Source organism: Rousettus aegyptiacus, unplaced genomic scaffold (genome assembly GCF_014176215.1).
Source record: "Rousettus aegyptiacus isolate mRouAeg1 unplaced genomic scaffold, mRouAeg1.p scaffold_m13_p_7, whole genome shotgun sequence".
Classification (NCBI taxonomy): domain Eukaryota; kingdom Metazoa; phylum Chordata; class Mammalia; order Chiroptera; family Pteropodidae; genus Rousettus; species Rousettus aegyptiacus.
Window position 1 is genome coordinate 347,861 of NW_023416310.1, and position 24,612 is coordinate 372,472.

The 24,612-nt window shown below is 56.3% G+C and overlaps 1 protein-coding gene and 1 pseudogene across 3 annotated transcripts in view; one reads left to right on the forward strand and one right to left on the reverse strand.

Annotated features, from left to right (window-relative positions):
• The first annotated feature begins 2,808 nt into the window (after nucleotides 1-2,808).
• SNTG2 (syntrophin gamma 2) overlaps nucleotides 2,809-24,612 on the forward strand; it is a 58,974-nt gene continuing 37,170 nt past the window's right edge. For 2 of the 3 annotated variants that reach the window (XM_016155855.2, XM_036224979.1), the window contains exons 1-5: nucleotides 16,277-16,407; nucleotides 21,007-21,058; nucleotides 21,160-21,217; nucleotides 23,455-23,498; nucleotides 23,584-23,625. In XM_016155855.2, the coding sequence (XP_016011341.2) occupies nucleotides 16,370-16,407; nucleotides 21,007-21,058; nucleotides 21,160-21,217; nucleotides 23,455-23,498; nucleotides 23,584-23,625 (234 nt within the window). In that variant the 5' untranslated portion in view covers nucleotides 16,277-16,369. Of the gene's footprint in view, nucleotides 2,997-16,269; nucleotides 16,408-21,001; nucleotides 21,059-21,159; nucleotides 21,218-23,454; nucleotides 23,499-23,583; nucleotides 23,626-24,612 lie in introns of those variants that run through there. The other variant, XM_016155852.2, reaches the window with a different exon arrangement.
• LOC118605771 lies at nucleotides 15,388-15,503 on the reverse strand (annotated as a pseudogene).

Genomic DNA, 24,612 nt, shown 5'->3' on the forward strand with positions numbered 1-24,612 from the left:
CCTTGCCATGAGGACGCCCGCAGCCCTGTGCAGGGGACCCAGTGGAGGCCCGAGGCCCAAGGACAGCACCCAGATGGCACCCTGCTGCACGTCCCCGGGCGGCCCCTGACACGCCCTGAGCAGGACCTCGTGGGTTGCCGACCGCCGCAAACCGAGAGACAGCGGATCATGAGTGCCAGTTCAAACCTCTGCATTTCAGGGTGATTTGTCATGTAGAATTAGATAATTCAAACACGAATTTATATTAATCACTTAATAATGCATTCACTGATCAGTTACATACTAATGAATAATGTCCCGCATGTATTAATTTCACGGTGGCTAAACTTGGCCAAGTGATAAAGTTAACGCCACCAGAACGGGGACAAACTACACAAAGTATCTTTCTGTATTCTGCGCTGGGAATGACAGTGTTGCTTCTGCTACATTCCTGCCAAAAATGCGTAAACAACTCCAGTGATGAGGAAGCTCTGGACAACCCCACGGGGAGGGGCGCCCCCTTTCGGGTCTGCCAAGCTTGAGACCCAAGGGCCTCAGCTGGACCGCCGAAGGCCGCCGCGGTCCTGGGGCAGACGCTGACTTAACCGTGAGTGCCTCGCTGCTGCGAAAGGACGTTATTAGCAAAACTAATTAATTCGATTTGTGATTTTAAAGCATTAACGGCAATTTTCCGGTTTTGAGGTGCACACCCCGATGTGAGGGCAGTGGGCAGTGTCCCTGGTTCTTAGGAGGTTCGGGTGGGGACTGAGGCGTTGGCACATTGTGCTGCAAATCCCTCTCCACACACTTGGAAAACGAAATCCGTATATATACAGAAACACGGCCCGCGGCAAATGCTTAAGCACAAGCAACGTGGGATCCTGCGTGCAGGACAAATGGGAGTTTCTTTATCATCACGCTTGCGTTCTTTCTGTAAATTTGGAATTACTCTGAAATTAAAAATTAATCAATTCAAAAAACCTCTAAATTCAGCTTGAAATTTTTGGAGTTGGGTTTCATGTAGAAAATTCATTCCAGGGTATTCCCTCTCAGTTTCAAGGTATTTAGTGTTTTACAATTTATTATCATTATTATTATTGTAGCAGAGTCGCATTATTTTTTTAAAAAAGCAAATAAACCTTAATGTGCAATTGCAACCCAAAATGCATGAAAACAGAGATGTTACAGTTACGAGGTTAAAACTTACATTATTTAGCTTTTTGAAGGCTTCTAGAATCATAAAAAATTTTAATGCAGAAAGGATTCCAGAAATTATTGGGTAAATCCAGATATCTTATAAATGAACTTTGGCCTGAAAAACAAAAATATGCCCATATTTTTTCAACAATTTAATGGTAAAATTGAACAAAAACTCGAGCCTCCTGAATCCAACACTGATACCTTTTTTCCCCTTTGGAGCCTAGAATAGCTCTTGCCTCTGGGGTTAATTAGGCAGTGTCTCTGTGGACTCTGCCGACCTCCAGTTCCTCAGAGAGTGGATCCACGCTCTCTCATTCTTTTTTTAATGAAAATTTTAAAAATGACCTCTTATACTTTCCTTTTTCTTGTTCTATGTTTTGCTGTAAATAAAAAATAGGGCAATATTTCTTACCAATTCATCCAAGAACCCTATTTTCTGTGGGACATCATGCCAGGGATAAAAAGATCTAATTTTTGTGCTTCGAGAGCTTAGCCTCTCGTAAACCAATGAGTGCTGAGACATTTCAGCAGATTCCTGCACAAAACGATGGAGCAGAGAGTAGAGAGAATGATGGTCACAGGCCTGCTCAGCGGTGCAGACGGGCCGCGAATTGGTGCGGCCACTCTGGAAAGCAGTGTGGAGGTTCCTCGGAAAACTAGAAGAGGATGGCCACATCGCCCATCGGTCCTGCTTCTGGGCACATGATCGAAGGAAATGAAGACGGGACGGGAAAGAGACCCCTGCAGCCCACCTTACTGCAGCGCTATTCACAGCAGCCAGGAATGGAAACAGCCTCAGTGTCTGGCAATGAGTGAGTGGATAGGGAAAATTTGTATGTATGATATTATATATAATATATATTACATTTATATATAATATTCGGCCATGAGAAAGAAGGAAATCCTGCCATTTGTGGACAAACTTTGAGGACATTATGCTAAAATAAGCCAGACAGAAGAAGACAAACAGTGTATGATGTCACTTATCTAGGGAAAATAATATCTAAACAGAGAAATAGAAAGTGGAGTGGGGGTTACAGGGCGCTGGGCGGGAATGGGGTACACCGCTCGGAGGGCAAGCGTTCAGGCATGAGATGAAGGCCTCGTGGGGACCTCACGCGCAGCACGGCGCCCGTAGCTGTCGGTACCGTGCTGAACGCTAGACAGTTAAGAGACTAAATCTCAACTGTCCTCACCAAGAAAAAGAAGCGGTAACTGTGTGCCGGGGCGGAGGCGTTGGCGCCCTCTCCTGGTCATCGGGTCGCAATACAGCCGTGAATCAGGTCAGCACTGCCCTCGACTCACGCAACGTTAGACGTCAGTTATACCCGCAAGGCGGAACGTGAAGCAGGTGGGAGTCAGACAAAGCGGTGTCTTTAATCGTGCGTTCAGTGTTCGTGCGCACCACGTGCGGGCTTCCCACGCCTCAGGGCCTGGCCTTGGGCTTTCGCTGGCCCGCGGGGCGAGGAGATGGGGTTGCCGAGGAGTCCGTCTGGTTCACAGCTGAGGTGGGGCGGGGGGGGGGGCGCAGGAAAAGGAAAGGGGAAGAAGATGTATGTTGCTTCCTTTTAAAAGGTTGGTAGCTTTGTGTTTTTGTTTATTTCCTGAGGTTTATCCAAAACTAACTTCCGTTTATTTTAAATTAGGATGATTTTAGTCTACACAACACTCCACGCTGTCTTGAGCGTCATTTGGAGCAAACCTGAATGAAGAAGGGGAATCAGCCTCCAGCTGGCTCTGGTCCGAAGGAGGGTCCCCAGGCGGGGTGGGGTGCGAAGGGTCAGCCGCGCGACCCCCAAGACGCCCCCCATCCAGCGGTGGGTCCCTGTGGGTTTGGGCTGACTCTGGAGGGACGAAGGGGCGGCGTGGGCGGGAAACAGTCGAAACTTCTGCCTGTTTCTGCCGCGCGGTCCCCGGGTGCCGCGTCAGCCCCGCTGTGACGGGGAGAACTAGCTGCCCGTGTGTGGAGGGGGGTGCGGGGGATCCGGGGACCAAGAAGCTGCCGGGCAGGGGCGGTCCGAGGTCGGGGATGGCCAAGGCGCGCCGGGCTGTGACGGAGGGGCGCCCTGTAGTCAGATCTACCCGGGAGAGGGGGTCCCGAGCCGTGGGGAGCCGCAGCCCTGTCCCCGCCCCCGGCTCTGTCCCCGTCCCCGGCCCAGGCTGTGTACCCAGCCCCAGCCCCGGCTCCAAGCGCGGCCCGCGCCCCTCCCGGCCACGCGCGCGGCCGGCGGCTCCGGGTGCGGGCGCGCGCCCCTCCTCTCGGGGGCGGCGCTCGGGGCGGTGGGCGGAGCTGCGGCCCCTTCCCGGCCGCGGCGCGCGGAGCCCCAGCCCGAGCGCCAGAGGGGCGCGGACGCGGCGCTCGCGGGGTCCGGCGCGGAGCTCGCCCGGCCCGGGGTGCGGGCCCCGCCGCGTGGGCGGCGATGAGCGCCGAGGGACCCGCGCCCCCGGCCGCCCCCCGGGGCTGCCCGGGCCGCCGGCCGGCGCCGGTGCGGGTGAGTGAAGCCCCGCGCCCCGCCTCACCTGGCGCCTCCTTCGCCCGGAGCCCGCTCCTCGCCCCGGTCCCCTCCTCGCCCGCGTCCCCTCCCAAGCCGCGCGCCTCTTCCCTGACTCCCGGAGCGGCTCGTGCGGGCGGGGCGCAGGGACCGCGAGCACCCCGCCTCCAGCCCACGTGCCCCCGTGGGGTCTGCGGGTCAGCGTCCTGAGGGGCTGGGCTGGGGCGCGGGCGCCTGGGCGGCCGAGGGCCGAGCCTCGCAGATTTGGGGGTTGGGGTTCGTCCGCGCGTCTTCGTGTCAGCGGCTCCTGGGCCGCGCGGGTCTCGTCGCGGGGATGTCCCCGTGGAGGTCCGGCGGTCCCCGGGCGAGCTGCGGGCTCCCCGGAGCCCCGCGCCTGGGCGAGTCACTGTTTTCTGAGGCCTGTTCGCGCCCCCGCCCCGAACTCCCTGCCCACCCTCTTATTTTTAAATAACTGAACCACTGACTGACGGAAGGCACGCACGTTGGCGCAAACACACGCCAAAAGTTCTTGGAAGCCTTCGCGCTGCCACCCACAGCGCGGCGAGCGTTCTGGAAGCAGTTTAGGAACCGATGTTCTCGGTGGACCTGCGGGCGGACGCCGCGGCTCCCGCGAACGCAGCACCGGCCCCCGCCCGGGGATTCTGTCCCCGCCGCTCCCGGGACGCTGCGACCTAGGCACGCACTGAGCCGTCCTCGGGGAGCTGTCAGGCGGTGGAGGGCTTTATACACGCACGAATTCTCCCTCGTCACAATGCTTCTAAACCGGGGTGGCAGCGGCGGCAACCAGTGTGTGTGTGTGTGTGTGTGTTTAATTTGTATTTTAAAAAACACAGAGGTAGATGCCTCTTTCATAACGTTTTACAATTCTGGGATGCTACCACAAAATCTTAAAATTTGTGTGATGTCCGTGGCGATTTTGTAAAGTACTCTGCAGTCTGACTCCAGCTGCTGCAGGGGGTCTGTGCACCTGGGAGCCGTGCCCAGCCCTGGAAGGGGACAGACCCAGGAAGCAGGCAGGAAGGGGGGGGGTGACGGGCTTTTGTTTCATCGCTGCTGTAGACTCTAAGACGATGCCCCCCAGGTTAGGACTTACACCTGGGCTCAGGTGTCCTGCACAGGTCTTGTAATTCTAGTGGGAGGATCGAAGTGGGTTTATCAAACAGCATAATTGACCCAGCTGATGAATTATTGGTAGTAATTTCTGTTTTTTAAAAAATATATCAACTGCGAGGCCTAAAACGAACGCCGAGGAGGTGCTGGTGTCGGCCTGGTTCCGGCCGGGACTCTGGGGCTCGCCGAGCCCGCCGTGTTCGCAGTCCACTGGGAGATGTGACAAGTGCTTCTTTGGGTTAGGAGCCAGGGTCATATGACACCACCTGTGTGAACTGCACTTGGAAGTGAGTTCTGTCAGCTTGGGAGGCCAAATCCTGGAATAATAATAACACAGCAAAAATCACTGTTTTCATAAGTAACAGTTATGTGTCTAACATGCCATTGAACTCCAGTGGATGGGAGGGTTCAGATCCTGAGTTATTAAAAACGAACCTGTATCCTGTTCACATATGTCTTAAAAAAAAAAAAAAAAAAAAAGAACATTCCCAGCATATGTTCACAGCTTCAGTATTTGATGGAAAATGGCATTGCATATGGATGCGCCACGAAACTTCCACGGCCATTAATTTTTACTTGCATGTTCGGTGTGCAGACAACCACGCAGAATCACTGACTTTCTTATTGGTAACTATCATAATACCACATGCATAGTTATGCCATCATTTCAGTTAACAAAAAGAGCTTAGAGCTTCTAATTAGAAATACGATAAAAGAAAGTTGTTGAAAACCCATTATATTTCTAGTCTTAAATTTTTTTTTTTTTCCTGAAGTCAAAAATACAGCACGTTCCTCATGAGCGCGTGTTCGCATCGGGGGACGCGGCCAGCTTTGGTGGAGGTGTGGGTGGCGGGTCTGGCCAGGGGAGCCTGGACACCCCTCGCGGTCCGAGCAGCTCCCATTCCCAGTCTCCTTCCTCACCTGTGCCCTTTGGGTTCTGAAGGTCCCTTTGTATCTTTGATCCCAAGTGCCTGAGAAATTCACTATTTAATGATTCTACAGGTATTTTCTTTTTTAGATGAAACAAGGAGAATTTTGAAAAAAAACTCTTCAGAGGAAAAATGCATAAGAATGTCAAGGCAAAATGTATTTGCATTTTAAACTGGTGCGTTTTTCATTATGACCCAGCCAGTTACTGCGCACATCATTCATACTCGTTTTGGATAGATCTTGAAGTATTTTCAGTGGACACTAGATGTCACTTTCCCCCAGACCATGCTAAGGTCCCTTAAGGCACAGGAGGCAGCGTATCCGTTCTGTTTCTGTCCTGAATCCTGAGCATCCCTGCTCCGCTGACCCGGCCCCTCGCCTGGCCCTCCCCGCCAGGACGGTGTCGGCTCCTCACCCCTTCAGGATTTTCTTCAATCCTGTTAAAAAGTGCTTGGAATTTCATGATGATGTGATCTCTCAATTAAAATTATTGGGTAAATAGTTTCTGTTTTCTAAGGAGTCTGCAGTTTTAGATCCCGTAAATATTATTAACTGTTAGCTATGGTTTAATTAAGCAAAGATTAACATGAAAAATAAAAAGAATATTCCTCTTACCTTATTCCGAGCACACCTGTAGAGGATACTCTTGGAAACGATCGGCAACTATGTTGCATTTTAGCACCCGACGGATTCGGCCTCAGAGGCCTGACGTGCTGGCTTGGGTGCCGCTGGGACAGTGTCCGGAGCAGCCCCGCCCCCGCCCCCGCCCCCTCCCGCGACCTCGCCTGGCGCGGCGCTGCCCGCCACCACGCTCCACGAGTGAATAAAGCTGACCGTGCCCTGGGCATTTGCACATCAATGCTGCTCAGTTTCGATAGGCACCTAAATTCACTCGAAATTTGGATATCATTTTTGTAGCACTGAATCGTACTATTACGTGATGGTCACATAAACGATATTGAAACTCAGTGTGGCATGCTATCGTGCTCGTTAGCATTCATTTCACTGATTTATTTTTCGCACATTTTTAGACCCCAGCTCCAGAAGGCAGATTTCCCTCTCATACCTAGGAAATAACTATAATTTAAGCAAAGTAGCACAAACGACAGATTATATGTATGAATTAAATTCCATTTCTAGGGTGAAAGCCTTTAGCAGGCAGATATTTTCTTGTCTATTTAAAGACTCGCTAGAACATGGCCACATGAAGGCTGTGTTATAGGACGTTTTTGTTGATCGAGCTAGGGTCTAGGAATATCTGTTTCTATAATGTGAGGTAACTGTCGGTTACTTCTGTCAAAAACACGTAATGTTTTCCATTGAGATAAGAATTTTACATTTAGCCACGTTTGCACACGTTTCAGATGACAAAACCTTCAGAAACCAAATACAGTGTTCCTCACGCACTTTTTAAGGGGAAACCAGCTTCCCTGTCCAGAAGGGAACCTGGACGGCGGGCGGGCGGGGAGGCTGCACGGTTTCCCCAGGCTGCTTCCCTCCGGCGCCCCCTGGCGGCCGCCCGCCCCCTGCAGCCTCGTGCCTGGGACACCAAGGCCCGGCGTCCCCAGCAGCCTCCGCTCTGCCTGGCTGCAGGTCTCAGCCAGCACGGCCTCCGCCTGCCTCCATCCTCCCCTGGCCCCCCGGGGGGCGTCCCTGATGCCCTTCAGAGGCAGCGCACGCAGCGCCTCTGCTCTACGACCTCTTCCTTCCTCGCTCTGTTTCCGGGTCGCCTCTGCCCCGTCGTGGTTTAAATCGTCATCGTGCGCCGTGACCCCCGACCCGGCTCCACACCAGGCCGGATCAGCATTTGTCTGAATTAAAGTTGTGTAATTCCGAGAATAAGAGGGAGAAAGTCCTGTTTCTGGCTTTCATACTGAAACTTTATTGCACACTTATGATTAGCCGTTTTGGGCTGGAATAAAATCATGCTCCTGTATTGTCATAATCGGTACCTTTTAATATCAATGTGCGTAACTGTTAATGGAAAAATACAATTTACCTCTTGTCTCCTCTCCATCACTCATAGCAATTTCTCTCCAGGCAACTGCACCTCACACGCCCCGAGGCTGGGGCATGGGGCAGCCGTTGTCAGGAGCGGCCCCTCGGGCCAGCGGGCCAGCCCAGGGGCGTGTGGTCTCCGCGAGGCGGTCCCAGGCTGGTTTCGGCCCTGAAAGCATCGTGGTCCTTGTGACGGGGCAGAGGGGCACCAGCATCTGCCCTGAGGTGCTGCTAGTGCCAGGGCTCTCTGCCTCCCGACACGGGGGGCACGGGGAGAGGGGGCGCGGGGCTTTCTCAGCCTCGAGGTTTTCTCGTGGAGAATGAGGACTTGAGATGATAAAATGTGGTGTCGTCTGGGAATGTGCTTTGTGCTTGCGAATGCGCACACGCCCGCGATGTACAGGGTGGTCTCGGGGCACCTGCTGTGCTGGGAACTGGAGACACAAATGCAGAGCGTGGCCCAGAGGCGCCGGGCAGGCCCGCCGGCCACGCACGCCGCCCAGGCGGGGCTGTCAGGGACGGCCCCCGGCACCGGGCGCTCACTGCTGGGCGCCGCTGCGGACGCGGCCGCGGACTCTCACGAGAGGTCAGGGTTTGCAAAGGGTGGCACACGTAACATGTGATCGCACCTCTTTACGGTGTCGTGAGGGACGGAGAAAGCTCGTGTGACAGAATAGCGTGTATTAACCGATTCATCTTTACCAGTGTCGACAGAGGAGTCTCGGGCCGTGGCACCTGAGGGGCCGGGGGACCGGGAGCAGCCCCCGGGTCAGCGACTGAGAGCAGGAGGGTGCGTGGCGGTGAGCACCGCGGGCCGGGGCCAGGGCCGGAGGCAGCCACGCCTGTGCGGATGCGGGAGGGTGCGTAGCACGTGCAAGCACATGAGCACACACCTGAACACATACTGAGTGCACACAGTACACACATGCCACTCGTGCACACACTAAACATGCACGCACTGTGCACACACCACACATACTTCACACATGCCACGCACATGCTACACGCACACACCACACATGCGACACTATGTGCATGCATGTACACATCACACAGACTACTGCACACATGCACACACTACATGCACACAAATACACACATGCTGTATGCACACATACCTTACTCACACTCACTACACACATGCACACACACACACACGCACACATGCACCCGGCTTTGGGGTTCCGTCCCGGCTCTGGGAGCTGACTCCTCTCTTCCCTGCACAGCCAGGATGAGGGAGGAGACCCCGACCGGGTCTCAGGTGCCCCCACCGTTTAGCCTGGGTCTGAGGGGCCCAGGTCACTGGCTTCAGCTGGAGCAGCCTCCGCCTCGGGGCTAGTGTGTTTGTGGGTTAGACGAGCGTGGTGTCACAGGTGGGGGCTGGATACTGGTCCAGGGAGGTCCCGCGGGAGCCCTGTGCGACATTCGTGAGTGAGGAGGACCCGTGGGTATCTTGGCCGGCTTCGTGTTCCTTTCTAGTGGAACTAGCAAGAGAGAGAGTCTATGTAGTTTTAAACTTAAATAGAACTTTCCTGGTGACAAGCAAGCCTTGCCGCCTGCAGCAGAGGTTGGCGGCATGTGACTCCTCCCCTCCCCCGCCGCGTCATCGCCATGGCGCCTCCTACCAGTCTCGGTCCTGCATCCCCAGAGAGATGCGGCCCTGAGAACACAGGTCCCAGGCTCCATGTGGTCCTGGGAGGTGCGACAGCTTTTATCTTGCTGGGACCATTTAAATACAGGATGCGTTGTGACACGTGGAGTTTGTGTGACATCTCGTGCCGTTGATGGCCTGGCACATACTTCCGTATTAGCTAGAAAGCACAAGGCAGCGCCGTGTGGCTGTAACAGGCTGATTCAGTCCCTGTTCTGGCCCAGGGTTTGGATGTGTCGTGACTATGCGGTTTCCTCACGGTTTTTAGTAGGATGCTCGCCAGGGTTCAAGGAGTTTTGCCACAATCTCCCACGGTCAAATGTCTTCTGGGGTCAGCTGAATGCTGGGCCCCAAGAAGCTGCACCCACACGCCAACAATCCCTGGAGATTTATATGGCAAAGAAGGGGTTGAGTCAAGGGTCTCGAGGCCCCTACTTACCGAGCAAAGCCGTGCCGGTGCCCATGTTCCCGAGCAGAGGATGGTCACACGGCAGGTGAGGCTGCCACCACGTGGCCACACGCCAGGGGACACGTGAGCCACCGTGCTCCCTGGGGGGACCGTCCCGAGAGCCTCTAGAGGCACCAGGTCTCAGGCATCTGGGCCCCAGAACTGAGACGATAAGGTTTTGTTGCTCTAAGGCACCGTGTCTGTGACATTTATTACAGCCGCCCTGGGAAGCTGAAACCCTCTTAGTCCAGAATGCAGTTTTCATGGGGATCCCTCAGTCAAAATTAGGGAATTTGAACACAGACCCCCAAATTAGAAATATTTGGATGATTGCTGACATTTGCTGTGTGCTGTGAGTGTCACCCACTCCTAACACAGCCACCCTGGAAGTGGGCGTGCCGACCCCCTCCCAGTGAAGAAGACGAGACCGAGGGCAGCCTGCCCCCCCCACGCGGTCTGAGGGTCCCAAACCCTGGGCGTCTGCGGCATCTGCCCCTCCATCCCGCAGGCCCCAGCAAGGAATGGCCGTGAACGCCGGTGACGAGGATAACGGGGTGAGTGCTGGCGCGCTCGCCCGCACACAGGCACACTGCTGTAGCTTTCGGGGTGTAATCCAGTTCCTTTCTGTGTTCTGGTGTGTGTTTCATGATTTTCCTTCCTGGCGGACGGCTCGTGCTGTGTGTCACGGTTCTCTGTGCTGCCCGTCACCTGCGGGAGCATGTACCACGTCACGGGAAGGTTTGCCACAGCAAGACCCCTGATGATCTTATTGCCATTTATTTAATCAATATGGACAACATGGTGGTTTTGTATTTCTTACTATTGTAAACAACTTTATGTTTATTTGATAAATGTTTTTAAATATAATCTTTACTAGTCCATTAAAATAAATTCAGGCATTAAATTGTAGAGTCAAATTTGTGAGTTTTCAACATTTACAGTTTTCTTACATTGTATCAGATGGGTCTGGGATGTGTGCACCAGTATGCACATGTACTTAATTTTGGACAAACGTGTTCTTCAAGTCTGAAGAATTGTGTATCAGTGGTTAAAATCTCTGGTCATTTTTGGTCAGATTATCTACCTTATCTTTATTGCCACTTCATCATCTATACCCTGGTGCCTCAAATTTGATTATATATCCATAAAACTCAGGATCAACTCAGTGGTCAGAATTTTCAAAATAAATAAGTAAATAAATAAATAAAATAAAATAAAATAAAACTTATTATCTTCTATTTGTGAATATTTGTGCATTATTTATTTCTATCTTAATTTTTACACAAGATTGCTTCTTCTATAACTCCATTCTCACAAAGTGAATCTATAAGTTTCTATTATCAGACTGGAAAAAATAAAACATATTCCTGTGGAAAAAATTCCAGTCGTGACATAGCTAATTCTGTAAATGAAACGAAGGTCTATTTCTCAAAAGTGCCTTCTTGACAAAGCTTCCGGTGGAGGGAGCCAGAGGCCTCCCTGGCCACGGGCCCTCTGTGACACTGTGGCTGCCACCAGCCCTTCTCCTGCTTATATGTGATAACATCCAAATAAGCCATTTTTGCCATTTCCTTTTTTTAACATTACTAGTTAAAATGTAAAGAAATTCAATCTAGTAAAGATGGATCTCAGCTATTACAGATCTTGGTTATGAAATGTTGTTAACAATATGATGGTTTGGACGCCTACATCTCAAGTTCATGTTCAGCTTTGTAACAAGTTTGCGGAATGTTCAAGTTGGATGGCAGGGAGCCTGCTAAATTCAATAACTAAAGTTTCTGTTATTAACATGTTGGAAGCGTGTGTCTAATTTCATTTTGGAGTCAAGTGTGACACATCTCCATTGGAACATGTGGCACATTTGAAAAATTTAGATACAAAGTTTATTTTTCATTCATTTGCTGCCTACAGTTTGTTCTTCCCAAGTGAGCTGCAGGTACAGCCTCTGCCTTCCTGCAGAATGACATCTTTGCTGGACATGTGCCCCTCTGCCAGTGAATTCCCCAGCTTGTGCGGCGGACCTCTGAAGCTCACGTAGACCCTTCCCTGTGAACACGCTGTGTCTCTCATACATCAGTGAGGACTTGTCTTTCATGTTGCTTTTTGAAAGCAGTGATAAATCCCCACTTAAAATATGTGAAGAATTGTTTTGACAACTTGGGCAGTGGTGTCTGAGTGGCTGTTGGTTGCTTCTAGTAATGATCGATGGTAATTCATTTATTTCATTTTGATTGTCTTAATGCCTTTCATGGCTTTTAGAAGTATGTACAGTAAGTCTTTTTTTCCCAAGATTTTTCTCAAAATTAGATTGCATTTTCAAATACAGTTTAAGCAGATAGATACCTATTTTAAATATCATCAAAGTGCTTTTTGTGTGTCAAATCCACATTTTTCAAATGTTATGCCATTTGCTTAGGAGTCTTTTGATCTTTACAGTTCATTATCGAGGTGTATTTTTGCAGAAATAGAAATCACTGACAGCATGGAGTTCTACCTTTTTTCCCTTAAAAAAATCCCGAGTGGGTCGTTATCGGTAGACCTCGCTCGCCCGCATTTACTGGGAGGGCAGAATCAATCACTGTATCCACAGATCCGTGTGGTCGGCATTGCCGATTAAAGTTTGACGCGAAACAAATTTTAAACCAAGTTTAACACCTAATACGACATTTCCCCTGGATTTCGGGGAAACGTAAGCCCTGCTTCTAACAGCACTGGGCGCGGGTCTCTGAGAACCGGGCCGGTGCGGGCGGGGCCCCGCAGTGTGGCACCCGGGCACCTCGGCGCCTGTCCGCGGACAGGTGTCCTTGCCTGCGTTCACGCGGACCGACGGTTTCTGAGTTCCTCCGGGCGACGGTGGGTGGCAGGCTCTGGGTTCAGGCCAGCGACGGCGGGGTTCTGGCCGGGTTCTGGCCGGGTCGGTGACCGCTGTGGGGCTCCTGCCGCCCGCGCTCGCAGCCACCCCAGGCGCGCGCTTCTGCGCTGCGGAGCCCGCGTCCAGCCCCCGCGCTGGTTCTCAGAGCCCCGGGGAGCGTGTACGGCCTCTGGCCCCTCACCTGTGGGGCCGCATCCGCTCCAGGGGCCCCTCGCGCACCCCGAGATTCTGGCCTCAGCTCATCTCCCCCCTTTCCCCTCCGTCAACACCCCGCCACCCCGCGGGCAGGTTCCGGGGCTCCCGCAGAGACCGGACTTTCTGGCCTCGGGGCCGCAGCTTCGAGGAGGGGGTCTCCGCCGGCCCGGCCGTGGCTGAGATCCGCGCCATCACGCGGACCCGATGATGGGGACACTGTCCCCAAAAGTGTGGCCCGTGCTTCTTTGTTCCAAATTAAAATAATTTGCATGTTTTTCTTTAAAATTAATTTCCCGCCCGATTGCATGAAACATTTTGAAAGATGTGACAGAAAACCTTCATTTCTAAGGAGGCTCAAAAGCACGAGGACGGTGCGGGCGGCAGGGTGACCGGGTCCTCCTCCCGCCACCCTTGGCTTTGATACTAACTGTGCTTCAGAACACCCCGGGGCGCCAGGGCGGCCGGGCCCGCGAGCGGGCGCTGGGTGCTCGCGGCTTTGCCGTCAAGTCTCCATCGGCGCTGCGGGTGGAAGCCGACGGGACCGCAAGCCGGGGGCCTGCGGGGACTGGCGTTGTCGGGCGACCTGAAGCCCTGCGCTGTCGCCGGCAGTGGCCGGGAGGTGGCCGGGAGGTGGCCTGCGGCGCGCCACGCCCACGCGCTCCCCGGCGCCAGCTCTCCGCGCCTTGCACCGACTCCCACGCTCATTGTGTCGCCACGGGAGGGGCCTCGGAAGGCGACGCCAGCGCCGTGAGTCTGGCGGCGTCACCCGCGCAGCTTTGCGTCCGCGCAGCGTCCGGGAAGCCTTGCTGCCCCGCGGGCGGGAGGGCTCGGATCTCTCAAGTCCTCAACGTGACCTTCGTGACCTTCGGTGCGCGGATCGAGCCGGGCCGCTTCGCCCTGCCCAGCGGCGCGGCCACCGCCGGGCCCAGGTCCCGGGTCTGCCTGGGCTCGCCGTCCCTGCTTCTGGTGGTTATTTCCAGCCCCGTGCCATCTCCTCGCAGCGTTAATCGTTGTGACTTGACCGTGCGTTATTTATTTCTCTGGTTTAAAAGGCTGTCAATGTTAAAGACACCGTACTTTACAGGAGACACAGGAGGCTGCCAGTGAAACTGTGAAAGAACAGCTGTTGTCACCGCATCGCGATTTCACAGGTTCTCGGTTGAGAAAAGCCGCCCCCGCGGAGGACAGGCAGACTTCAGGCGCGCGCGAGGCGGGCGCGGCGGCGCTTTCTGCGGCGCCGCCTCGGTGGCTCGTAGCTCGTCCCTGCCTCGGGCGCCCTTTATCTCAGGGTCTGTGGGTCCAAACTGATTCATACTGTGATAGGGACCATGGCGACCGTATAGGTCAATTTGGGGACAGGGGACGCTGTTCTTGCCTCTTCCGCCCGCAGATATTCCCCCATTTAATTGGTGTGTTTCTGAGTTTTCACCTTTGCCGCCCTGGAGGGGTTTGCCACCGGATGCCTGGGTATCTGAAGGGTTTGGCAAGGAAAGATATCTCCTTAGACAGGATTTTCTCTTGGTTCCGTTAGATAAATATGGAAATGATATTGATAAATTGCTGCTTTGTCAAACCATATTGCTGGACCTTCATGATTTCTCATGTATCTGTAAATTCGTTGGTTTTATTTGTGGACATTGATATCTTTGAATACTGTAAATGTTGTTGGAGTTTTATGCCTGTGAATCCTTCCCCCTCGTTCACGGTAGGTTAAGGTGTTCAGAAAGTGCTGGGTGACAGGGTGAGGCTGGGAACCCTCACATCTCACCACCGAGGACGCGGTTTGCTGGGCAAGTTCGGCCAGCGGCCCTGACAGATCGCAAAATTCCTGTCCTTCCTACTGACATGGGCAATCTCCATATGCAATGCCCAGATCGCTCATTCTGGGCTCCTTTTCACCCTCCTAATATTATCTTTTATTGAACAGAATTTCTCAATTTTAATGTAGAATTTTTTATCTGTAAGTTAGAACATCTTTGCAAGCTGTTTGAATGGCCTTTACTGCTCCAAGTTCATGAAGATATTTTTATGTTTCCTTTTTAAACATGATGTTGATTTAACTTTCATCTTTAGATCTAAAATCCAGCTGTATTTAGTATTTCATATGCTGTGTAATAGGGTGGAAGTTTCATTTTTTTCCCCTACATATGACAAAGATTATTCTTTCCAAATTCAGTGGAGTGCCACACGCTTCACAGCGAGGTGATCCCACACTCGCTGACCTCCTCCTGGACTTCGTGTTCTCTCTTCTCCATCGAGCCGTTTTCCTTGAGCGAACACCCACTTTTTAACTGCTGTGACTTTGTAACAGCTCTTGACGTCTGGCAGTGTGAGCATTGTGCTTTGTTTGCTGTTCTTCAGGATTCCCTTGACCATGACCAACTCTCCTCACTTCCATTTAAAATTCAGAATCACTTAGTCGATTTCTAAAAAAACCTGCTGGGGTCATGGTTTTCTGTTTTCCTCTTTCTTTCTTTCTTCTTCTTGTTTATTCCTACAGCACTTGGTCTTCCTAGGTGGTCTCCCATCCAAGTACTAACCAAGCCTGACCCTGCTTAGCTTCCAGGATCAGACATCGGGCTTGTTCAGGGTGGTGTGGCCATAGACCAGGGACTGTGGCTTCACTGGGGCATGAACCCAGGACCTTCTGCATGTAAAGCAGATGTGCTAACCACTACACTGTGGAACTATGTCCTAGAGTTATGGTTTTCCAATTTCTGAATTTCTAGATTAATTTGAAGAGAACTGAGAACTTTCACAATATTGATTCACCCAATTCGCAAACATGATCCATTCTGTAAATTATGTAGGACTTCTTATATTCCTCTCAATAAAATTAAAAATTTCAATGTAGAAATCTTACTCATCTTTTATTAGATTGATTTCTAGATATTGGTGATGTTTAATGCTACTGTAAATTATATCTTTTTCTTCCAGTTATTATTTGTTGATGGCATATTGATATATACTTTCAAAATACTGACACAGTGTATCATAACTGACCAATTTATTAATGTCATAAACTAATGGCATTTAATTAGTTTATGTTTATATACCTCTGTATGCACTATGAAAATACTGGGACACCGTGCCTCAGGCCACGTCCTTCAGCGCAAACGCGACTCGCATCCTGCACCAGGCACGCCACGCCTGACCCCGTGCTCCGTGACAGCCCCCCACCCCTGGGGCGCACGTGGCCTCCCACCCCGTAGCCCCCATGCCGCTGCGGAGGCCCCTGCGGCGTGTCCGTGGGCGGGCGGGCAGCCGCAGGGGGGGGGGGGCGGGAGGCCCGGGTGGCCACGTCCTGGCGAGGACAGCTCCCAGCGGCCGCGTCCCGCCCTCACGGCCTGGTGTCTCTGCTCTGTGTCCGCAGACTAAAACTGGGGCTGCTCTGTTGCACGACGAAGCTTCCGGCATCGCCTACGACATCCGGCTGACGCTGACTAAAGAGGTACTGACAATTCAAAAACAAGATGTCATCTGTGTTAGTGGCAGCAATCCCGGTGCAAACGTAAGTGCCACAGCCTCCCAGGCGCCAGGGCTCCCCGCAGTGCCTCCTGCTGACAGGCGACGGCCACTCAATTTGGGGGTCAGGCCACAGCATCTGCCGACAGTCCGAGGGCTCCCCCAGGCGACGGCCGTTCGGTTCGGGGGTTCAGGGCTGTTTGCTGAAGGAGAGGCACCTGCCCTTGTTCAGACACCCCCGGCTACTGGCTTTGATTGTCACAAGACAAAGTGCCACTTGTCACTTACTCTCTCCCTGACACTGTCCTTTCCTCTGTCGACACATTCGCGGGGAGGAGCTCTGCGTGAAACGCGGCCCCACATACCATGAGACGGGGCACGACGCGTTCTCACTGGGATGACGCGCGTGGCCGCCGGTCTGTGACGGTGGACGGCAGCCCGAGGGTCTGGCGGGACAGACACGCAGACGGCGGCTCCGTGTCAGGCCTCGGCCCGGGCATCTGAGGACGTGGCTGGACTCGCACGAGTCTGCCGGCCCGGCCGTTCCCGGACTCCGGCCCCAAGCCAAGGTTCCTTGCAGGCGAGAAGCCCTGAGCAACGGTCCAGGGTGGGGACCGGCCCCTCGGGGCCGCAGACCCCCTCCGCCCCCCGCCGTGGGCCTGCCGGGCCCCCACCACCCCCGGGAGCCAGCCCACCAGCTGCGGAACGTGACCCTCGGGAACCCGTATGTGACACTGCTCGTCCCAGTGTGACTTGAAACCACCTGGAAGACACTTTCATTCCCAGTTCTCGCACTGGCTCCGTGGAGGCCCAGGCCCTGGTGACGCCTCGGTCATCGGTTCTCCGAGTCCTCGTGACCTTTATCCCCGTCTTCCCTCGGTGGGCACAGGGGCCCGCAAAGCACGGGGTCCTCCCGGAGAAACCAACGCATCCCGCAGCAGCCAACACCAGGCCCGCGTTTGCCTCTCACGCGCAGGCTCCCCCAAACCCCCTGCCCCCGTCGTCCCCCCACGCCCACTGCCCCGGTTCTGGCCTGAGCCGGCTGCTCCCGGGGGCCCAGCTGTGGCGGAGCCAGCACAGCGAGGGCCGGGCCGAGGCCGCCCCTTCCGCTCTCCTCCCTGGGGCCTCGGGCGTGGGTCCTGCTTCAGCCCCGCCGTGCCCCCCAAGGTCCCTGGTGACCCCGAGCCTTGTCCTGTCTGAAGCGCAGGTGTGCCGTGAGCGCCTGCCACCAGCCTTGCCCTGCCTCACTCCCCCTTGCGACAGGTGCGGGACCAGGCAGGGAAGGCAGGTTAGGCCAGTGCTGGTAACCGCTGGGAGTGGCCCTCTGCACGGCGGGTCTGCAGCCTGCCACAGGGCTCAGACGTGGCACCGTGAAAACGCTCCACCTCACCACGCTGTGTTTTCCAGGGAACGTAAAATTCATTATGTCAGATTCTCTACCGAAGGTTAAATTCTCGGTGAAAGTGATCAATTCCTGCCTCAGAAAGCTGGGTGTGTGTTCATTCCTACAAATGTGTGTTTATGATTTGAAGGGATTTGATTCCCGAAACACCCACAGGCTTTTGGCGAAGAGCCGTGCTCTGGGCTAGGGGCCGGGACACCGCGGCTCACCCGCTTCGGTCCCCCGGCCGCGCCTCCGCCAGTTCTGCACGCACCTCCCCCCCATGGAAAAGCGGGGAGCACGTCGTGGATAAACGCGCCTGGATGGGGTAATGGGGGGCGGTTGGAGATGTTCGTCCACAGGAAAACACGACCAGCCACTGAAGTCAGGGTTCCTCCTGTACCCCAGTTGGAGTCAGTGGGTTCCCCCTGTTACTGCAGGGGCGCTCGAAACCTGTGTTCTTCAGCCGCTTATGCAAATGACACGGCCCTGCCATGGGGATTTATCACGTTTTTGGAGGAGAGAAAGGACTATGTGTGACGGAGGTCACAGCTGCCGTAGCACAAGGCCTCGGGCCTCCGAGGCGGCAGTTCTCGGGTGTGCACGGTGTGGAAGGGTCCCTCGGCGGCTGCAGTGGGGCCCGGCAGGGACAGTCACTCTGCGGGTGGACGTACTCCGCAGGGCAGGGCGCGGTCTACGCAGCTGCCGACCGCGGAGTGACGGGGAGCTCTCCACCTCCCCGAGCCCCCAGTCCCCGGAGGTGGGGGGCAGCAGCTGGAAGAGCAGGCGTGGGGTCAGCTCCGCGTGGGCAGGATGTCATGCAGAGCCGGCGTGTCACGGGGACCTGAGGACGGGCCTACGTCCCGATGCGGGTGCGGGGCGCTCAGCCCAGCACCACCGAGCAGCGGTGTGCTGTGACCTCGGGGTCGCGGGGGCCGGCCTCACGCACTGCCCACCGCCCCGTCCTGGAGGGGACCCTGCCGCAGGCTCTACTCTCCCCTCCGCTGTCCCCGGCGAAGTCGGTCCTGCCGCCCAGGCTGGCGTCCCGGTCTTCGAGGTCGGTTTTCTCAGTGGGGACGGCCTCTGGTAGGTGACATTTCCGTGTCCCTGTGGCCGCCCCAGGGCTCGGCCCGTTTGTGGAGAACGATCAAGGGCAGACGGCCTGTCGTGGTCCTCTGGAACCCGCTGAAGACAGAAGCGCCACGTCGGTTTGTGACAGATTCACTTTGAGCACAGAGAGGAACCGAAACGACATTTACTCTTACAGCCAAGTTTTTAATCCTGCTGATTCGGCGTCAGGCCTCGGAGGAGCCCAAGACTGGCAAACAGAGCCTCTCGGAGCCAGGGCGGGTGCGGCAGCCGGGGCGCGGCAGCCGGGGCGCGGTGGGGGCGGGGCGGCAGACGGGGGCGCAGTGGGGGCGGGGCGGGGCGGCAGCCGGGGCCGCGGTGGGGGCGGGGCGGGGCGGCAGACGGGGGCAGCGCGCTGGCCGGGTTTGTCACTTTGTCACCGTCCCCCCTGCCGCAGCGCGGCGGCGTCCGCTCCTCGGGCACCTGGTGTGCCACGCGCAGTCCCCGCACTGCCCGATCGCAGCCACGTGGCCGCCGCCGCTCCGGCCGCCTCGTCTGCATCCCGTTCCCTCTTCCTGCGCTTCCGTCTCACAGCTACCACCCCGATCTACTTTCGCTCTTTAAAACCTTTTAATTTTTTCATTCTTGTCCTTAATTTTCATTGCTCTATTTCTTTATACTTAACGATCAGCCTCCCGTATCTCATCATTCCGCCAAAGCACAAGCAGCAGTAACGAAGCGCCCCGTCTGACCTGATGTGATGCTCCCCACATTAAGTTTTCCGGCTCGTCACATCTGTTTACTGTCAAACGTGTGCTGGCCTCTCAACCTTTTTCCTTTCCACAACTAGAAATCCATTTCTTCTCAGCCGTCAGCTTCTGAGAGGCGGCTTCTGCACGTGCGCTTGCGCTTGCGCAGTAAGTTGTCCTTGGTCCCTGGAAACACGGCCTCGTTGCCGCCACCTTCGGCGGATGCTCAGACTTCTCGCCCACCGTGGTCCCTCGTCCTGCTCGTGACGACTGAGCCCCGTTAGGTCTGCCAGGCGGAGGTCGCCGCCCCGATTAAAATGCACTCTAAGTATGCGCTTTAAAATAGGTCAATCTGCTCTGATGTTTGGTCACTTTCTTGGCTCTGGGCTTCTCGCACGTTCATCCCTAACGGTAGAGTTGCCGTGTTCTGGGAGACGCGTCGTCCACCCCGTGGTTTGTCCTCGACGGCCACGCAGTTGCGCGTCCTCTACCGCGGGGCCCAGTGGTGTCCCACGGGGCTCCTCCTGGTCCTTTGCCTCAGTCCGGCCTCCTCTGCGCACGCACAGGCTTTTGGAGCCATTCCTCTGAAAGCGCCTACGGTTCACGCAGAAATCAGAGCGACGCACGCCGCCGCGCGCCCTCCGCCGGGCGTCCCGCGCCGTCTCCGCGCCCGCGGGCCTCACCGCAGGCCTCTGCTCCGCGTCCTCCCAGCCGCTGTCCAGCTGCAGCCGGTTAGCGAACCGTCAGTCAGACAGGACACGTGCGCGGACACGTGCGCGGGCTCCAACGCAGGAAGTCGGGAGAGGCGGGCGGTCGGTCCCCCGCGAGGACGCGTCCGCTCCTTGTCACCGCGGACACTTTGTCCCCCGCGAGGACGCGTCCGCCCCTTGTCACCGCGGACACTTTGTCCCCCGCGAGGACGCGTCCGCCCCTTGTCACCGCGGACACCTTTCAACAGCATCGGCTCCCGCAGCCGCTGCGCGTGGCCTAGTGGCACAGTCATGGGTTCCCCCCGATTACCTAAAAACTGGTCCCCAAGTGATTGCACTATCGGAGAAGCAAGGCAGAGTGGGCGCCACTTGGGGATCCGGGAAGGAGCAGATTTAAAACGGGGCCGCGGGCGCCTCACTGCTCGGGGTTTGCTGCCCCCGCAACGGGGCGACACTGACCTCGGGGACCCACGCGGGGACAGCGGGCGACGGGGCGGGTTCGCGGGAACTCCCGTGGGTTTTGCATAATGCACGCGACGGGGTCTGCTTCTGCCTTCCGCAGTGCCAGAGACCGAAGATGTGACATCGGGTCATGACTGTTATTTAGGCAACGTCCCTTGGAAATATGTGTCACCAGTTACTTAAGTTTAATAAGTAGTACATGCACTTCGTGCTTCCTTTCCGATAGTGCGTTTTAACCTAAACCGGCTTGTTTTCTGAAATTTTTTAAAGCACAGAACTGTCACGCTTCGCAGACAGCCAGTCGGCGGCCTGGGCCTGAGCATAAAGGTACGAGCGCGGCCCCCCACCCCGCGCCTCCCCCCCCCGCGCCCCTTTGCGCCCCGGTTTCCGCGCCGCTCGTCGCCACTGTCCACGCTGCTGTCTTCTAGGGCGGCGCCGAGCACAGAGTCCCCGTTGTCATCTCGAAGATCTTCAAAGGCCACGCAGGTAAAGACAGCAGCCGGCCCTGCGCGTGCGCGTGCGCGTGCGCGGGGCGGGGGTGCGGGCGGGGCGGGCGGGGCGGCCGGTGAGCAGGGCCCCCCAGCTGCGGCCCCGCTGTGCTGGCAGCGCGGGGCTCGTGGCGGCGTGGGGAGCTGGCTCTGCCTGCCTCGCGCCCGCTGCGCCCAGACCCTGCGCGACGGGGAGCAGCGCCCCGCACGCCCGGGCTGCGAGCCCCTCGGCCATCCGCCCTGGACGCGGTGCTGGTCACGCGTGGCCGTAGGGGGTGTCAACGTTGCACGTGAGCTTCCCCACAGTGAGCTTGACTCCGTTTATGGGGAAAAGAGAGATTTTAACAAAATAACACTGCTAAGTTTGCGTCTGCATAAACGCTCATTTTCGCCCAGCTGGGCCGCGGGCGTCAGCGGGACGTTCGTCCCTGCGTCGCCCCGAAGCTTAGATCCTGCCCGCAGGGCTGGCCGCAGGCGGGGCTGTGGGCGGCCCGCGCTTCCGCGGGGTCCGGGGCCAGTGAACCCGCCGCGGCCCAGCCGCGGGGAGGGCCCCGGACACCTGTACCCTCCCCAGGTCAGAGAATAGCACGGGCGGGGGTGGGGGGGACACGGGACTCCTCCACCTGGCCTCTGTGGGAACACGGGCCGTCGCCCGGTCAGCACACACAGGGCCACTTAAAACCAGAGCACAAGACCGAGCTGCACAGGTCTCTGACTCAAAGATCTTTTCTTGAGGTTTGAAAGCGTTCCAAACCCGACGCTGCAACTCCGCCTGCCCAGAGGGCCTGTTGGCGGTGTCAGGCGTCACAGTCGTGAACTGACAGCGTCGGGGGCTCTGCGCGTCTGGGCCTGTGACACGCGGCTGCTCGAGGGACTCGCACGGGAGCCCGGTGCTGGGTCGCGGGGGTCGAGTCACTCGCAAGCCGCCTGCTTGCTGGTGAGGACAAAGCCAGGGTCGCCCACCCCCGTTTGTCCCGATGGTCTGAGAAGATTCTCCGTTCTTTTCCACTAGTGTATTTATTTGTAGATATGAACACGTTTCAGAAGAGAACGGGAGGCAGGAGGGTAAGACTGACCGTCAGGCAGAAGCAGAGCCGGGCGGTCCGCTTCGGGAGCTCGGCCCGGCCAGTTCTCTGGTCTCCTTTCATTCCCTAAGCTGTGATTAGATCTGAATGAGCCACAAGAAAGTTACATAAAGTCTTGTGGCATTTTTAACTATTTTGAACTAAATTGTCTCAAGACCATTTCGAGTCAACATATTTAAGCACCCCGATTATTCTGGAAACGGGGAACTGATGGTTTACTTAAACCACAGCGTCACCAGCTCTCGAAGCCAGGCTAACGCCACACAGGGAACAAGACGATGAACCCCGGACAAGGGAGAAGCCGGGCCCCACGCCTGTTTTCCGCCCGAAGGGTGGTGGCGTGGACTCTGTCCGTCGGTCGCGTGTCCCTCTGTTTGTCCAGCCGGCATCTGAGGGAACCGCAGCGGCTCACAGCGGGAGGGCAGGATTTTGGAGGGACCATGTGGGGAAAGAGGCGTTTCTCAGCCCAACAAGTTGAGAATTATTCCTGCTTTCAAACTCCTGCTCGCGGCCCACTGGGCATCTGTGCCTTTTCTTTAAGGATTTCCGTGGGACCGTTTAGTTTTTCTCAGGAGCTCCAGGAATGTCGTGTGGGTGCTCCGCCATTTCCGGTCTGTCAGGGGTGACGTGTGGGCATCCGCGTTACATGCCTGTGCTGCTCACATGGGGCTTCCGTGCCGAGCACACCCTTCGACGCGGGGCTCCGGGTTGGCGCCCCCAGCGTGGCTGCCTGCCTCGGGGCCTGGCGTCAACCCGGGGCTCATCCACACACTGCTCATGTTCTCACACGTGCATTGAAGACACGTGCTCACACATGCACACACTCATGCACATGCACACTCACATGGAGACACATTTGCACACGTGCTCACATTCGCACACATACCCATTGACATACATGTGTGTTTACACATGCACATATTCACACACGTGCACTCACACACATTTACACATGAGATCACATTCTCACACATTCACAAGTGCACGCACAGACACAAGCACACTGGTATTTGCCCACATGCACACTTGCGCCACACACACTCATACACGAGCCATTCGGTTATTGCAGAAACTCAGCGTGAATGACCGTCATGGCAAAGCGCAATGTCACCGACTGTCTGCTAACACTTTGCGCTTTTGCGCCCTGCAGCTGACCAGACAGGAATGCTGTTCGTGGGCGACGCCGTCCTGCAGGTCAGTGAGCTGGCCCCGGCCCTCTGCCCGGCCGCCTGTGTCCGTGCGCGCACAGTGACCAGCTCTCGCTTTGTCGTCCGTCCAGGTGAACGGCGTCAGTGTGGAGAACGCCACCCACGAGGAGGCGGTGAGTGTGCCACGTCGCGAAGTTTCGCCCTGTTCACCGGATGTTCTGTGATTCTACCTGCTTTGCTCTAAAGTCGCATTTCCTGAGTGTGTTCGTAGATAAGAGGTTTAGAATTGGGAAGAAACGCGTAAACGGAGCCGTGTGCCGTGTGCCGCGTGCCGTGTGCCGTGTGCGTGTGCGTGTGTGCCGCGTGCCGCGTGCCGCGTGCGTGTGTGCCGCGTGCCGCGTGCGTGTGTGCCGTGTGCCGCGTGCCGTGTGCCGCGTGCCGTGTGCGTGTGTGCCGCGTGCCGCGCGCCGTGTGCGTGTGCGTGTGTGCCGTGTGCCGTGTGCGTGTGCGTGTGCGTGTGTGCTGCGTGCCGCGTGCCGCGTGCCGTGTGCGTGTGTGCCGCGTGCCGCGTGCCGTGTGCGTGTGTGCCGCGTGCCGTGTGCGTGTGTGCCGCGTGCCGCGGGGCGCTTGGTGAGGGCCAAGCGGTGGGTCCTTGTGGACACTGGCCGGCAGATGTCCTTGTGCCCCAAAGCTGGGAGAATGGACGTTCAGGGGCGTGGGCGTGCCCAGGTGGCCTGGGGGTCACTGGCCATGCTGAGAGTGGCATCTGTCGGGGTCCCCACATGCTGGCTCCCAACTGCCACGCTTGTGTGCAACATGCCTGGGAGGCTGTCTCATGAGACACACCTGGGGTGACTGCCAAGGTGATGGTGGCCGTCACCCCACCCTTCCCTCGCTGGGACTTGCCTGGTGTCAGGCCAGGCTCCACAGTACAAGGGTGGATGAAACGGACTTCCAGCCGGAGCGTTACTCAGCAGCTGGGCGCCAGGCTCCCGGAGTTTCCCAGTGACGTGGCCGTGAGCCCGGCTGTGGCTGAGGTGGCCCGTGGGGCCGGGGAAGGTGCCCAGCCTGGGGGCGGTGGGGGATGTTCCAGGCGGTGGTTAAGCTGGGCCTTGAAGACTGAGAGGCTGGGAGGGAAAGGAAGGCCAGGCGGAACAGTC